At 44.4% G+C, this 16,754-nt stretch overlaps 1 protein-coding gene across 4 annotated transcripts in view; it reads right to left on the reverse strand.

Annotated features, from left to right (window-relative positions):
• Window positions 1–455: 455 nt before the first annotated feature.
• The window catches only part of LOC106585260 (phosphofurin acidic cluster sorting protein 2), a 96,240-nt gene continuing 79,941 nt past the window's right edge, over window positions 456–16,754 (reverse strand). For all 4 annotated transcript variants that reach the window (XM_014171299.2, XM_014171290.2, XM_014171317.2 and 1 more), the window contains 6 exons: window positions 11,931–11,973; window positions 8,559–8,601; window positions 8,041–8,179; window positions 7,163–7,386; window positions 6,720–6,833; window positions 456–4,456 (listed from right to left, as the gene is read on the reverse strand). In XM_014171299.2, coding sequence (XP_014026774.1) covers window positions 4,338–4,456; window positions 6,720–6,833; window positions 7,163–7,386; window positions 8,041–8,179; window positions 8,559–8,601; window positions 11,931–11,973 — 682 coding nt within the window. In that variant the 3' untranslated portion in view covers window positions 456–4,337. The remainder of the gene's footprint in view (window positions 4,457–6,719; window positions 6,834–7,162; window positions 7,387–8,040; window positions 8,180–8,558; window positions 8,602–11,930; window positions 11,974–16,754) is intronic.

Genomic DNA, 16,754 nt, shown 5'->3' on the forward strand with positions numbered 1-16,754 from the left:
CGGGCTATCACCACCCGCCAACCCCTCTTTTTACGCTACTGCTACTCTCTGTTCATCATATATGCATAGTCACTTTAACCATATCTACATGTACATACTACCTCAATCAGCCTGACTAACCGGTGTCTGTATGTAGCCTTGCTGTTATTTTCAAATGTCTTTTTACTGTTGTTTTATTTCTTTACTTACCTACACACACATACCTTTTTTTCACACTATTGGTTAGAGCCTGTAAGTAAGCATTTCACTGTAAGGTCTACACCTGTTGTATTCGGCGCACGTGACAAATAAACTTTGATTTGACCATGTAACACTCTTCAGCCTCAGATATGAGCTCATATTCTGTGTGTGTGTGTTCTGTATGCAAAGACAGGTCTCAGTATGGTTAATAGGTACATGGTATTATGACAAAATGAGTATCTTTCCCAGTTTAAACAGTAATAAAACAGCACAAATTCTCTCAACTCTCCTTTAATAGCCTGTTTTTCACTTACAACACTTCAAAATCCAATTTCCAAACAAAATTTCTTTACAAAAGAGCTCAACTCTTTTCTTAAAAAGGGTTAGAATAATAAAAATGGCCATACAAAAACTTAATAAAAAACTTCAATAAACAAAAACTGATATGAAACATGACATCATAAAAACAAGAGATTTTACCATGTATTCTTTTAGTGGTTCATTTAAAAAAAGAAAGAATACTGTCCGTCACATCATTTAAAATAATGTTTGTGCAAAAAAGCTCAATGTTGGAGTTATTAGACTGTCCAGTTTTTCTAGGTATTACTTGGTGTCGCTCGACTTCCCAAAAGTAGTGCTATAATATAAATATGTATTATGAAGTAGTGGAACATATTTATGTATCAGTTATGTATATACATACACTACATGACCAAAAGTATGTGGATACCTGATCGTCAAGCATCTCATTCCAAAATCATGGGCATGAATATGCAGTTGACCAGGGCAGCTCTAGCAGGGCAGAAATTTGACAAAATGACTTGTTGGAAAGGTGGCATCCTATGACAGTGCCAAGTTGAAAGTCACTGAGTTCTTCAGTACGGCCATTCTACTGCCAATGTTTGACTATGGAAATTGCTCGGCTATGCTCTTATTTTATACACCTGTCAGCAATGGGTGTGGCTGAAATAGCCGAATCCACTAATTTGAAGGGGTGTCCACATACAAATATACACTATATATACAAAAGTAACATTGTACAGTCAAATGAGTGGGATTGACCGAAGACCTTCCCTCTTTCCGAGGCAAAAACATGAGACACCTTGACGGTCAGCAATGCATGAAGGATAAAATATACTGTAACATACACTGTTTATAAATCAGCTACCACAGTGAAGATTAACAAAAAATACGTAAAATGTAATACTATAGATGTAGTATCTAATCGCAAGTGAAGCCATAGTTTTCAAAGGGTTGAAATTGACAAATGGGGTTACACAGTATCCCTTATCAGCGCATGCACACACAAACACTTAAAATCTCCAAAACACACTTTCATCCAAATGAAATGCATTTTCGTGTCAAGTCACATTAGACAACACAAACATACAAGGTCAAAAGACAGAGGCGAAATAACTAAGGGAGGAATCTGATGTTTTGACTTCCAAGTTCCTTCCAGTGTCCTGCATAGCCACGACTGAAGAGGCACAGGACGCTATTTCCCTCATAGGTCTATGAGAAAACACACCTCATGAAAAAACATCAACACACAATACAGAAACATTGCTGCCATTAAAATGGTCCCTCACAATGCACCCAGAGTCAATCCTGGCAATTCCCTAAAAACCAATGAAGCCTGTGGCCCTTCTTCACTCAACGTTATGAGTGGGTCTATCTTTAAAGAGAGTATAAAAACAGAGAACAGTTGACAGCAATTTGTTCATTGTTGAATACGGCACGCTAGTTTCGTAAAGGGATTGCTGTCTTTCAGAATGGATGAAGTTAGAAAAAAGAACACCACTTCAAAGTCACCGGTAAATCGTTTAAGAACCGAGCAACGCACTGGGGAATTCTTATACCCTTTTCACACTACTGTACCAAACCAAACTGTACTACGTTTAACTGTATTTTCTTTTCACCTGGTCATTTTGAACACAGTTCCAGCAACTATAATGGATGCTTAACCAGGCCAGTGCAGTACAGCTTGGATCAACTCAGTAGTAGTGTGAGAAGGGTATTACTGAAAACTGCACTGCTGAGCCCTTTAAAGAGACAGTAGGCTAATCAGGTGTGTTAGAGCAGGGCACTGGGAACAAGACATTTGTTTCCTTCTTTCCTTGTCCTCCCCCTCTCTCACTCTTCTCTTTCCTATTCACGTTTGTGTCCAGAAATTCTTGCATGCACCTACGGCCCTCTTCACAAATTCATAAGTGAAGTCACTGCATTGAACTCGTCTAAGGATACATTACATCCCACTCTCTGATGAACGTCTCTCGTTATACAGTGCCAAGTTTCTTGGTTACTGATTGTCCCTATTCTGTTTCCGTAAAATGTGCTTCTAAATCAAAAAGGCAAGTATACTAGCTTGAAAGTAGTGTATCAAAAACTTAAGTCACTTTTCTCAATAAAAAAAAGAGAACGAAATACAATTCTCCATAGCAAGAGGGGTTCCTCTGCCAATTTCACAGCAATTCCTCTCTTAGCATCCCACCCTTTCCCTTAAAAATCAGTAACACACACTGCCTCCTGGCACACACTGCGAACACACTCCAACGCACCCCTTTAATCCTCTTGCATTATATACAGGACATTTACCAATATAGGATTTCACAGAAATAATAATATAGTAACAAAACAAAGTGCCAACAAAGCTGCCATTACAGGTGGCCATTATAAGTGTCTAACCACAATATACACTATTATACTTAAAAGGCAGCATACATTTTTTTCCTTTTTTTTGCTGGTGTATAAAACAGTAACATTTGACGTTGACAACAACATCCATTTTATACTGGGTACACAGGTTTGTAATTGGACAGTTTCCACAGGAAAAGGACTAGGGGGTTTGTTTACGTTTTTTTGCTTTGTCAGAGCAGCCTTGGCTGGGTTCCAATCTGGTGGATTACTCCCAGCTTTCCCCACTACCTTCGGTAACTTGGAGAGCCCATGGAGAGCTGAAAGAGTTGGATTCATTTCAATCTTAGACTTCGAAATGTATTTCTAATAATTTAATTTTGAAACATTGGGAACCAGCATATAAGGACCTATAATCTTCACTTGATGGAGCTATTACCATATTTATAGCCTCAATATCTAGTAAATACAAATATCAAAGAACAGAAAGGAGGGGAGTGATTTTTCAGAATGGAATCCAGCTTGTCTCTCTCTATGGGAGATGATAAGGGCTGTTCTGGGGTCAGGGCTTAGAGAGAAGTGGGTAGCTTCAGCACAATATGTCGACCGGAGTATGGGCGAGTGGGTGTGTCGAAAGGAAAGTAGTGGGCGTGTGGGAAGGAGTGGGTGTGTCGAAAGCGCTCTGCTATAGGTTAGACCAGTGGTTCTCAATCCTGGTCCTGGGGAACCAAAGGGGTGCACATTTGTATTTTTGCTCTAGCACTACAAACCTGATTGAAATCATCAAAGCCTCATGAGTTGATCATTTGAATCAGCTTTGGGTCCCCAGGACCAGGATTGAGAACCAGTGGGTTAGACGGTTTTGATCGTGAAGTTTGTTTTTGGTCCGGTTCTTACAACACAACTATCGTACTGAGAGAGTTTGGACTTGAGTTTGATTCGTATTTCGCTGTTAGTTTTAATTGTAAAACTGACCATTTTTTATTCAAAGTACTGATGATGGGTGTACTATTGCTTGTATGCGTATGCTCACTGTGACTGTCACCCTGATATTGCCTACTAAATAGCTACTTCTCACGCCGGGACAGTGGTGCTTGGCAAGCGGGAGCAAGGACACTGTGTCCAGGTGTTGTTGCCCTTCATGTCCTGCCCATTGAGTAGACTGTATGTATGTATCAATGTGAAATCTCAATGGTTATCAATATTAGTTCATTTCTTGTGTAGGCTTCTATCCTATTGGAAACAAAATCATAGGAGAGAAAAAAAAATTGCCATGTTAGCTACCGCTGACGACAACTCGACACAGCTGCCCAGTGGGAAGCACCTCCGGTCAGCAGGCACCTGGTCGGTGGCTTATTGACTCGTATCAGCCATGCAAAACGGTCTTGAGTGGCAACAAATCTGCCCAATTAGCTGATTATCTTTCCATACACCCACTCCTTTCGACACACCCACTTGTCCATACTCCGGTCACCATATTGGGCTGCAGCTACCCATAATTGGGTTTAGGTGGCAGTGATATGTCACATGGCAGGCTTGGTGTAGCCGAAGATGCCAACAGGGAAGTGCTTGACGTGAGTGGGCCACTGGGCGGCCAGCTGGAAAAACTTGACGTCATTCCACTCCACACCGTCAATGGACACTAGAGAGAGAGGAGAAAGATGCAAAAGTGTTCATTTTCAACCACTTGGTGGCAATATTGCACATCTTAAAGACTCAAAGATTGAATTGAGGCTATTCAGGGAATTCACATTAACCATGCACACCGCATGTCTTCAGCACATACTCTACAGTATGTGTATAAACAGAACACATGTATTACTGAACATATGGGTGCATGCTTACGTTGAAGGGATGCAGAGTGGGATGTGTGGGGAGGGTTAGTGTTGGTGGCGGTCAGCCGTTTATTGTCGAATTACTGTTGGTCTCGCGGTAATTTACCGTTAATTAACATGAACACGTTCAGCCTCCACGCATACAAGCTGCTGATGTGCGCCTTTGGAACATCTACATTTAATAGACACCATCAAAATCCATTTAATATACACCATCACAATAAACCCATTATTTCTTTTCGGCAGGTTTAAGGAAACATTATTATACGAAGAAAATGTGTTTCAGAAGAAGATAATATATGTGTTCTGGTTCATTTAGCAGACAAGATATGCTTATAAGTCCCGTGACATTATTTTACATTATGATTTTATATTAAGAAGAATATCATTTGAATTTAGCTGAATAAAATAGGAAGGATGTTTTTCCTATTCCGGTGCGAGTGCACATATGAAGTGGCTTTGTTGAGCGTAAAAGTGATCATTTGAAACAGGCCCTATACGCTAGATTTAGAGTTATTTGATAACTTCAGTTGTGATGATACAAACCTTCGAATGTCTTAGAAATCAAAACATATATGGGCTGCATGATGCGACTATAGGCTATTGATGATTTAAGAAAGTCGCAAAAAAAGCTTGCCCTCTGTTCCTTGACTCAGGCTGCACACGCTGCTCTCTCATCAAGTGCACTCAAATAGTAAATGGAGGCCGCTTTCCACGGTTCGTTTTTCAATCATGCCGGGTAGGCTATTCCGGTTTTATAGTGGAGCATGTGCTTAATATGAGCAGCTGAGAAATAAATATAGTAGCAGCTGGGATCCTCCTCTTTTTGGTGGAAACCATAGTAACGTTTTCACAACTAAACATATTTCATTTAAATTGTTAACAGCCCCTCTCTGCACACTGGAGAAAGGAATGAAGGAGAGAGAGAAGGAGATGGAAAAGCATGGTGGTGAGATTCTGTAGCTAAAGGAAATGTCAGCCTATTAATTGTGAAAATAAAAAAAAATTACCAGGCTAATCAAATTCAAATAAAAATTCACTATAATTGGTAGGCCAACTATGTAAGCCACCCTACACAACCAATGAATCAACAGCATCGCCTAGGCCTATATGTTCTCTCCCAGACTCAAGGATGAAACGTTTGGAGTGTAGAATAAGGTAACCAGTCCATCCAGTATGCTTAATAATACAGTCCACATTCAAAGGCGATTACTAGAAGTTGTTTAATTTTGGAGTATAGGCTAGAGTAGACCAATTACTGTTTCTACATCTTAAATCTATCTTGTTTTTATGCCGTACGTAATAGGCCTATGCGGTAGGCTATGTATTATATAATGGCACAATCATGATTTGAATCAGTTTTTTTCAGGCTTGGACTCATATATAGGCCTATGCGTATGCAAACGCTCCAATATGCGTATGGGTGTTTTGAATTAATCATCACCTTAGAAAGTGCTGTCAATTTCGTTATGTTAGGCTTTGAAACAACATCCACAGCGACCATGTTTTACACTCAGTTTCAACCTATTGTTGAACTTCTTTCTTCAAATTGATCAATCACAGTGAGGTGAGTTTTAAGAGCATGATACTGTTTTGATAAGTGTTTGATGTGATTTTTCGATTCTATTTGCATTGACGTCAGAGTGGTTAGAGGGACAATAGAGCGCTGAGTACCAGGCCATTAGGACCTGATGGTCTTTAGCGAGTTGGGTACTACTAATGCATGTCCAGAGGAGATTATCATGACTCAATGGTCACGTGGAATTCGACTGCGGTCTAGACTCATGACTGCAGGTGTAGTGGTAATACAGTCAGCAGTGCTTGATTTGGACTGAAATAGGTGACAGTACTCATTTTGGGTGCAGGTACTGCTTATATTTAGGTGCAGGAGCTCCACAATACTTTTGAGCAAATGTTCTATTCGAGGAACAGGAGCTCAAGCAGTAGAAAATGTGATGTGCCAGTACTCAGCTCTGGTGAGCTCCTGCCCAAGTCAAGCACTGACGGTCACCGCAACAGCCCTATGTGGGTATGCTTACGTGTGTGAGAGTGTGATTGTCAGGCCTGTACCTCTCAGCATGGTGTGCTGGTGTTTGGCAGTGCAGATCAGCCTGCTGATGCCCTCGATCACCTGGCTCTTGGAGTCCACCTCCTTCTCCTTGGGCTTTTTACTCAGGAATATCACTGCTCATCAAAGTGTGAGAAAGAAGAGAGAGATGACATCAGTAAAATAAAGAGATCATTTGCCATACACGGTACAAAATAAAATATTTATTTTACAGATGTAAAGGTAAAAAGGTAAAGACGTATTTTTCATGACGACAAACACAAAATCTGGTTGTTGCTGTATTTGGTCAGATAACTAGATTACAACCAGAAAAAGACGTCTTCTTCATCAGGTACACATTTTCATAAAGAAAAACATAACATGCTATGAGTTGTAAGGTCGCATTAGTGCTTATAACGGGTAATAACGCATTCAACCCTTTGGCTTTCAGTAAAGCAACACCCACCTTTCTTGTTCTTCTCCTTCATGACAACGGTCATGGCCATGCCGGGAGGAGGGGTCAGCTCGCCCCCGTTGGGGATGCGGGACACCTGCAGCGAGCGGAAGTTGCTCTTCAGGGTATTCTTGATGCCCACGTCTCGCTTCTCGCCCTCCTTCTTCTTGTCGACGCCGTGACATGCCCAGTAGTCCACCTGGAGCCCCATCACCTCCCCGCCCGTCACCGGAGAGCTGCACGGCGGAGGGATATGGGAGAGAAACGTCACAAGAACATCATATGAACATTTTGTAGGCATGAAAGGGAACAAAAAGGCCCAAACTGCAAGGTATAGTACCATCTGAACTTGCGTGGGGTTGTAACCAGTTTAGTTTATTATGTACAACTTTCAGGTCAAGTCATAAAAAGGAAGAAGAGAAAGGGTACAGTAGAGCTCCAGTAAAAGACTGGAACACAGAAGACAAGTGGTCGTTCCCCCTTCCCCCCTAACATCTGGTCTCCAAGGAACATCTGGATGGAGAAAGGCCATTAATCTGGGAGTGGAAGGAAAGTGGGGTGGGGTGTTGAAGGATGGCTATCCTTTGTCACTCACTCCAGATTGGTCCATCTTTGGCCTTTTAAATTAATAACATATAGTTTACAAATGCCTCATGAGCATAGTTCAACTGCCCTACCCCATCAGAACCCAAAATATAATAAGAAACTAATTAATGTGGAAGGTGTGGTCTGTACCTTCTGAAATTGTTTTATACTGTGGCCAATGGGCCTCTGTCGGGGTTGTAGCCATTGTACAGTTATAAGGTTGAACCTTATCAAATAATCAAATGATGGTTACGAGGGAAGGAAAGAGACATTAATTAACAAGACAGCTAGGGTACAGTACGTACCCGGCTCCGGCGAGGGTGGCTGAGACGGAGGGGGAGGGGGGCGGGGTGCAGGTCAGGTCCTTCATGTAGGGTGGTCCCGGCTGGGGGGGAGGGGAGGCCAGCATATTGATGCTCCCCATCACAGCATCATCAGAGTCCACTGGGGATTAGGGAGGAGGAGATTGTGTTAACGTCTTTAAGCAACCAGAGAAATGCATCTTTATCTGGTTTATTCGGGTTATCTAACCAGTTAACAACCAATATGACGTCTGTCTCATGAATATGACGTCTTGATCTCGTCATGAAAAAGGCGCAACAGTGGTTGTAAAAGAGTTAAATGATGTCTTTTAACCAGAAAACCATTTTACAAGAAAAATATTACATGATTAAGACGTCATGCATACAGTATTTTGCCTGCTGGGCCCCTTCTCTCTCTCTCAGTCTTCCCTTCTTCCTCCCATCACATTCGAAACAATGGATTATCAGACAATACAAAGCAAACATAGGGTCAAAGGAAAATAAAGAGTAGGATGTCTTACTTGAGGTCGAGAGGTTGTGCTCAACGATGCCCACTTTCACCAGCTGAGGGGGGACAAAATCCACGAATGAGATTTACATTTTGGTCATTTAACAGACACTCTTATCCAGTCAGTACATTTAACCAAGGTACAATACATGACCAAAAGTGTGTGGACACTTGCTTGTCGAACATCTCACTCGTGCATTAGTGAGGTCGGGCACTGATGTTGGGCGATAAGGCCTGGCTCGCAGTCGACGTTCCAATTCATCCCGAAGGTGTTCGATGGGGTTGGGGGTCGGGGTCAGGGCTCTGTGCAGGCCAGTCAAGTTCTCCCACACCGATCGACAAACCATTTCTGTATGAACCTCGCTTTGTGCACGGGGGCATTGTCATGCAGAAATAGAAAAGGGCTTTCCCCAAACTGTTGCCATAAAGTTGGAAGAACAGAATTGTCTAGAATGTCATTGTCTTCTGTAGCGTTAAGATTTCCCTATACTGGAACTAGGGGGCCTAGCCCGAACCATGAAAAACAGCCCCAGACCGTTATTCCTCCTCCACCAAACTTTACAGTTGGCACTATGGTATCGCTCTTCTGGCATCCACCAAGCCCAGTTTAGTCCGTCAGACTGCTAGACGGTGAAGGGTCATTCATCACTCCAGAGAATACATTTCCACTGAACCAGAGTCCAACAGCGGCAAGCTTTACACCACTCCAGCCGACGCTTGGCATCGTGCATGGTGATTTTAGGCTTGTGTGCAGCTGCTCGGCCATGGAAACCCATTTCATTAAGCTCCCGACGAACAGTTCTTGTGCTGACGTTGCTACCAAAGGCGGTTTGGAACTCGGTAGTGAGTGTTGCAACAGGGGACAGAAGATTTTACGCGGTACATGCTTCAGCACTCGGTGGTTCCGTTCTGTGAGCTTGTATGGCCTACCACTTCGCAGCTGAGCCGTTGTTGCTCCTAGACGTTTCCACTTCACAATAACAGCACTTACAGCTGACCAGGGTTAGAAATTGACAAACTGACTCAACGTCAACAGTGAAGAGGCGACTCCGGGATGCTGGCCTTCTAGGCAGAGTTCCTCTGTTCAGTGTCTGTTCTTTTGCCCATCTTAATCTTTTCTTTTTATTGGCCAGTCTGAATGGCTTTTTCTTTGCAACTCTGCCTAGAAGGCCAGCATTCCGGAGTCACCCTGATTTGTTTCACCTGTCCTTGTGATCGTCTCCACCCCCTCCAGGTGTTGCTTATTTTCCCCAGTGTATTTATCCCTGTGTTTCCTGTCTCTCTGTGCCAGTTTGTCATTTCCAAGTCAACCAGCGGTTTTCCCGTTCTCCTGCTTTTTGCATTCTCCTTTTTCTAGTCCTCCCGGGTTTGTCCCTTTCCTGTTTCTAGACTTGGTTCCCGCCTGCCTGATCATTCTGCCTGCCTTGACCACGAGCCTGTCTGCCACTCTGTATCTCCTGGACTCTGATCTGGTTTTGACCTTTTTTCCTGTCCACGACCACTCTCTTGCCTACCCCTTTGGATTAATAAATATTGTAAGACTCCAACCATCTGCCTCCTGTGTCTGCATTTGGGTCTCGCCTTGTGCCTTGATAGACGCTCCAGATACTCAACTTTTAGCACACTTTTCAGCTGTGGTAACATAATTGCAAAAGGGTTTTGTAATGATCAATAACCCTTATAAAATTATAATCTTGGATTAGCTAACACAACGTGCCATTGGAACACAGTGTGATGGTTGCTGATAATGGGCCTAGTTTTTTTTTGCTGTTTCCAGCTACAATAGTCATTTACAACATTAACAATGTCTACACTGTATTTCTGATCAATTTGATGTTATTTTAATGGACAAAAAAATTTGCTTTTCTTTCAAAAACAAGGACATTTTTAAGTGACCCCAAATTAAAACGGAAATATCACATTTACATAAGCATTCAGACCCTTTACTCAGTACTTTGTTGAAGCACCTTTGGCAGAGATTCCAGCATTGAGACTTCTTGGGTATGATGCTACAAGCTTGGCACACCTGTATTTGGGGAGTTTCTCCCATTCTTCTCTGCAGATCCTCTCAAGCTCTGTCAGGTTGGATGGTGAGCATCACTGCACAGCTATTTTCAGGTCTCTCCAGAGATGTTCGATCTGGTTCAAGTCTGGGCTCTGGCTGGGCCACTCAAGGACATTCAGATACTTGTCCCGAGCCACTCCTACATTGTCTTGGCTGTTTGCATAGGGTCGTTGTACTGTTGGAAGGTGAAACTTAGCCCCAGTCTGAGGTCCTGAGCGCTCTGGAGCAGGTTTTCATCAAGGATATCTCTGTACTTTGCTCCGTTCATTTTTCCCTCGATCTTGACTAGTCTCCCAGTCCCTGCCACTGAAAAACATCCCCACAGCATGATGCTGCCACCACTGTGCTTCACAGTAGGGATGGTGCCAGGTTTCCTCCAGACGTGACGCTTGGCATTCAGGCAAAAAATAGTTCAATCTTGTTTCTCATGGTCTGGTGCCTTTTGGCAAACTCCAAGCGGGCTGTCGTGTGCCTTTTACTGAGGAGTGGCCTCTGTCTGGCCACTCTACCTTAAATGCCTCCTGGAAGGTTCTCCCATCTCCACAGAGGAACTCTGGAGCTTTGTCAGAGTGACCATTGGGTTCTTGGTCACCTCCCTGACCAAGGCCCTTCTCCCCCGATTGTTCAGTTTGGCCAGGCGGCCAGCTATAGGAAAAGTCTTGGTGGTTCCAAACTCCTTCCATTTAAGAATAATGGAGGCCACTGTGTTCATGGGGACCTTCGATGCTGCAAGAATACCCTTTCCCAGAGCTGTGCCAAAACACAATCCTTTCTCGGAGCTCTACAGACAATTCCTTCAACATCATGGCTTGGTTTTTGCTCTGACATGCACTGTCAACTGTGGGACCTTATATAGACAGGTGTGTGCCTTTCCAAATCATGTCCAATCAATTGAATTTACCACAGGTGGACTCCAATCAAGTTGTAGAAACATCTCAAGGATGATAAATGGAAACAGGATGCACCGGAGCTCAATTTCTAAAAACCTGTTTTCGCTTTGTCAGTTTGCAGTATTGTGTGTAGATTTAAGAGGAAAATGTTTTATTTAATCCATTTTAGAATGTAACATAACAAATGTGGTAAAAGTAAAGGGGCTGAATACTTTCCGAATGCACTGTAAGAGTGTAAGTAAAAAACAACCACATATCACAGTCATTGCAAGTAAAACTTTCCTCAATAAAGCAGCTATCAATAAGAATCTGTTCTCATTGTGTATTATCGTGACAGCTTCAAATAAATGACAGATAATTGCCAGTCTAACTGGAGATGAGCGCTCAAAGATAACACTCAAGCTATTTCGTTGCAGGTGAATATTCTTACCCCAATAAATGGCACAAACTTCTGACAGGAGTCCTCGTCAGGGCTGAGGGAGAGAATGGATAACATATAATAATGTTAGTTTCGCATTAACACAACGCTCCAGGATCAACACACTCCCTGTTTGGATGTGGTAGTGTGATGGGTCTGAAGGAAGAATGAGTTTGTGTGTGTGGCTAAGGGATGTCCAATCGGAATTGATGAGACATGGCGGCTCCCAAGTGGTTCTGGAAAACCAGGAACATTTTGGGAATGAAGGTCATGCCGCGATGAGAATGCCAGGGAACGCTCCTTACAACCGACCCCTAAACGGGTGCGTTGTAAGCCTGCTGTGACGTGAGCAGTGGAGGAGTGAGTGGGGGGGGGTTAACATTGTTGGTGACATTGAATGTGAACCCAATATACAGGGCGAGTTCTGCAATCCCGCTGGTTTTGGTTTCTCAGTACTTAAGAATACTGATTGGCTGAAAAAAATAAATAATCTACAGACGAAAATCAACAGAGCTATGGCACTCAAGGACCAGAGCTGTGCACACCCGGTATACATTGTGGGGCAAATCCTAACCTCCATTTAGGTACATTTTCACTTAGTTATTCATTGATGTCAATGGGAGACTAAGCAAAAAGTTTACTTAAGTAGAAGTTAGAATGCACCCCTGTATTTGTATAGGGGCCTTTATAGACAGAGGGTTTAAGTATAGTTAGCATATTTCATATGTTCGGTCCCAGTCAACTACTTCTGTGTGAAGTTGGTAGTGCTGCCGTCATCTTACCAAAGTTATCATTGCCCATTTCTCACAAATCCCCCCCCAAATTAGCTCAAAAAGCTGGATACGGCTGGTGCCAAACCAAAATAACCTGCAAAATGAGGCCAGAGGGGGTGAATTTTTGGAGTGCATGATGAATAGAGCTGTGAGAAAAGCATGTTAGGACAGCAAAGAGGTAGGACAAACAGAGCATGACAAGTGACATGACAAAAACAACACTTCTCACTCTGCCCCTACTCGGATGGTATCGCGCCGTCCCAACCTTCGCTCTCTCTCTCCCGCTACTCTCTCCTCTTCCATCCTATCATCTCTTCCCTCTGCTCAAACCTTCTCCAACCTATCTCCTGATTCTGCCTCCTCAACCCTCCTCTCCTCCCTTTCTGCATCCTTTGATTTTCTCTGTCCCCTATCCTCCAGGCCGGCTCGGTCCTCCCCTCCTGCTCCGGGCAGCCGAGCGGAAATGGAGGAAAACTCGCCTCCCTGCGGACCTGGCATCCTTTCACTCCCTCCTCTCTACATTCTCCTCTTTTGTCTCTGCTGCTAAAGCCACTTTCTACCACTCTAAATTCCAAGCATCTGCCTCTAACCCTAGGAAGCTCTTTGCTACCTTCTCCTCCCTCCTGAATCCTCCTCCCCCTCCCCCCTCCTCCTCCCTCTCTGCGGATAACTTCGTCAACCATTTTGAAAAGAAGGTTGACGATATCCGATCCTCGTTTGCTAAGTCAAACGACACCGCTGGTCCTGCTCACACTGCCCTACCCTGTGCTTTGACCTCTTTCTCCCCTCTCTCTCCAGATGAAATCTCGCGTCTTGTGACGGCCGGCCGCCCAACAACCTGCCCACTTGACCCTATCCCCTCCTCTCTTCTCCAGACCATTTCCGGAGACCTTCTCCCCTACCTCACCTCGCTCATCAACTCATCCTTGACCGCTGGCTACGTCCCTTCCGTCTTCAAGAGAGCGAGAGTTGCACCCCTTCTGAAAAAACCTACACTCGATCCCTCCAATGTCAACAACTACAGACCAGTATCCCTTCTTTCTTTTCTCTCCAAAACTCTTGAACGTGCCGTCCTTGGCCAGCTCTCCTGCTATCTCTCTCAGAATGACCTTCTTGATCCTAATCAGTCAGGTTTCAAGACTGGGCATTCAACTGAGACTGCTCTTCTCTGTGTCACGGAGGCTCTCCGCACTGCTAAAGCTAACTCTCTCTCCTCTGCTCTCATCCTTCTAGACCTATCTGCTGCCTTTGATACTGTGAACCATCAGATCCTCCTCTCCAAGTTGGGCATCTCCGGCGCGGCCCACGCTTGGATTGCGTCCTACCTGACAGGTCGCTCCTACCAGGTGGCGTGGCGAGAATCTGTCTCCGCACCATGCGCTCTCACCACTGGTGTCCCCCAGGGCTCTGTTCTAGGCCCTCTCCTATTCTCGCTATACACCAAGTCACTTGGCGCTGTCATATCCTCACACGGTCTCTCCTATCATTGCTATGCAGACGACACACAATTAATCTTCTCCTTTCCCCCTTCTGATAACCAGGCGGCGAATCGCATGTCTGCATGTCTGTCAGACATATCAGTGTGGATGACGGATCACCACCTCAAGCTGAACCTCGGCAAGACGGAGCTGCTCTTCCTCCCGGGGAAGGACTGCCCGTTCCATGATCTCGCCATCACGGTTGACAACTCCCTTGTGTCCTCCTCCCAGAGTGCTAAGAACCTTGGCGTGATCCTGGACAACACCCTGTCGTTCTCCACTAACATCAAGGCGGTGACCCGATCCTGTAGGTTCATGCTCTACAACATTCGCAGAGTACGACCCTGCCTCACACAGGAAGCGGCGCAGGTCCTAATCCAGGCACTTGTCATCTCCCCGTCTAGATTACTGCAACTCGCTGTTGGCTGGGCTCCCTGCCTGTGCCATTAAACCCCTACAACTCATCCAGAACGCCGCAGCCCGTCTGGTGTTCAACCTTCCCAAGTTCTCTCACGTCACCCCGCTCCTCCGCTCTCTCCACTGGCTTCCAGTTGAAGCTCGCATCCGCTACAAGACCATGGTGATTGCCTACGGAGCTGTGAAGGGAACGGCACCTCCATACCTTCAGGCTCTGATCAGGCCCTACACCCAAACAAGGGCACTGCGTTCATCCACCTCTGGCCTGCTGGCCCCCCTACCTCTGAGGAAGCACAGTTCCCGCTCAGCCCAGTCAAAACTGTTCGCTGCTCTGGCACCCCAATGGTGGAACAAGCTCCCTCACGACGCCAGGACAGCGGAGTCAATCATCACCTTCCGGAGACACCTGAAACCCCACCTCTTTAAGGAATACCTAGGATAGGATAAAGTAATCCTTCTAACCCCCCCCCAAAAGATTTAGATGCACTATTGTAAAGTGGTTGTTCCACTGGATATCATAAGGTGAATGCACCAATTTGTAAGTCGCTCTGGATAAGAGCGTCTGCTAAATGACTTAAATGTAAATGTAAGTTCATCTCCCTCGTGAAACACACCCGAGAGTAGCATTGAGGGTTTTCTAGAGTTTTTAAAGATGGAAAAAGCATTGACAAAAATATTGAGTATAGACATCTGAGACTTTGCACCCTTGCTTTTCAAAGAGAAAGAAGACAAGTAGGTACAACCTTTGCACATTAAGCAAACTCAGTCGGGCCCTTGGTGTACAGTACAGTCTCCCCTGTCTATCTGACCAGAATATTATCTAGGACAGGGCTCTCCAATCCTGTTCCTGGAGAGCTACGATCCTGTAGGTTTTCACTCTAATCTGGGGCACCTGATTCTAATAATTAGCCGGTTGATTAATCAGTTTAGTTATAATTGGGGTTGGAGCAAAAACAGTCCAGGAACATTGTGTTGTAGAGCCCTGATCTAGGATAATCTTCAAGTGTGTCTCAATATTCTAACGCGGCTTCCTCTCCTGGTCTCCTGTTCTTCAATGGCACTGATCTGAAAACACATGATAAATGAAAGCATTACTCCTCTCTGCAGAGTTTGGACTCGATCGTCTCTCGTCATTTTGTGACAATGCTCAGTGGACTCTGTCTCTGTCACCAAGGGGAGACCGGGAGAGACTGGGATTAGCCAATCAAAAGTCACCTTTCAGCACCCCTTTGTTCCTATAATACCATGCACTGTGCCTTTTATACGCCTGGTAATTGTTAAGGTGACCTTTAAATGTTTGAGTGCTCATCCTCCCTGGTGGATATAAAGTGTGCGTGTGTCATTACACACTTACAAGGCCAAAATTGTTTCTGAGGTGGGTCAACAGTGACATCTGAGCAGAGATTTGAAAACAACAGTCACACATGCTGGTGTGTGTGTCGTGTGTGTGTGTGATAGTGTGTCACGTGGCTGGTGTTCTCTACCTCTGCACTATCCACTCCTTCTCCGTCTCTCCCTCCCTCCCTCCCTCCCTCCCTTCCTTCAAACCACCTAATTAGATCTCCACTGTCATCTCTCCTTCTTTACACTCATCCTCCTCCCCGTCATCTTAATAGGAAAGAACACATCAATGTCAACCTTTTTCTCTGAGATCTCATTGAGTCAACAGTTTGCCCTACCGTTCCCAACTTCAAAGAGCAATGTATGTGGGAGACCTTAAAAGGTAGAGTCAGCAATGTGACATCATCAAACAGAGCGGGGAGACTTCCTGATTACATATTTCAACGGTAACAGGGTTTCAATCCACCATGATGGCCAGTATTGGGTCTTTCCAATTTGCACGTTCGGCATTCCTTTGAGGCATACCGACATTGGAAAGACCCAATAATGGCAGCCTTGGCAGATTCGACTTTTGCTGTTGACTTCTGTAAGCAGGAAATCACCCCGCAGTGTATGATGATGTCATATTGCTGACTGTACCTTTAATGCGGTTGTATATTATCCAAAATCCACATATCCAAACCAAATCCAAACCAAAAGCCAACCAAGCCAGACAAACAAACAAGTGGTTAAGACAGTAAGACATGCAAAAACTCAAATCAATATGGGGGTAGTCGATGCAGACCAGATATGAAGTTACGACGAACAGCGAGTTATGTGTGGGTGGG

Source organism: Salmo salar, chromosome ssa02, assembly GCF_905237065.1.
Source record: "Salmo salar chromosome ssa02, Ssal_v3.1, whole genome shotgun sequence".
In the NCBI taxonomy this organism is placed as follows: domain Eukaryota; kingdom Metazoa; phylum Chordata; class Actinopteri; order Salmoniformes; family Salmonidae; genus Salmo; species Salmo salar.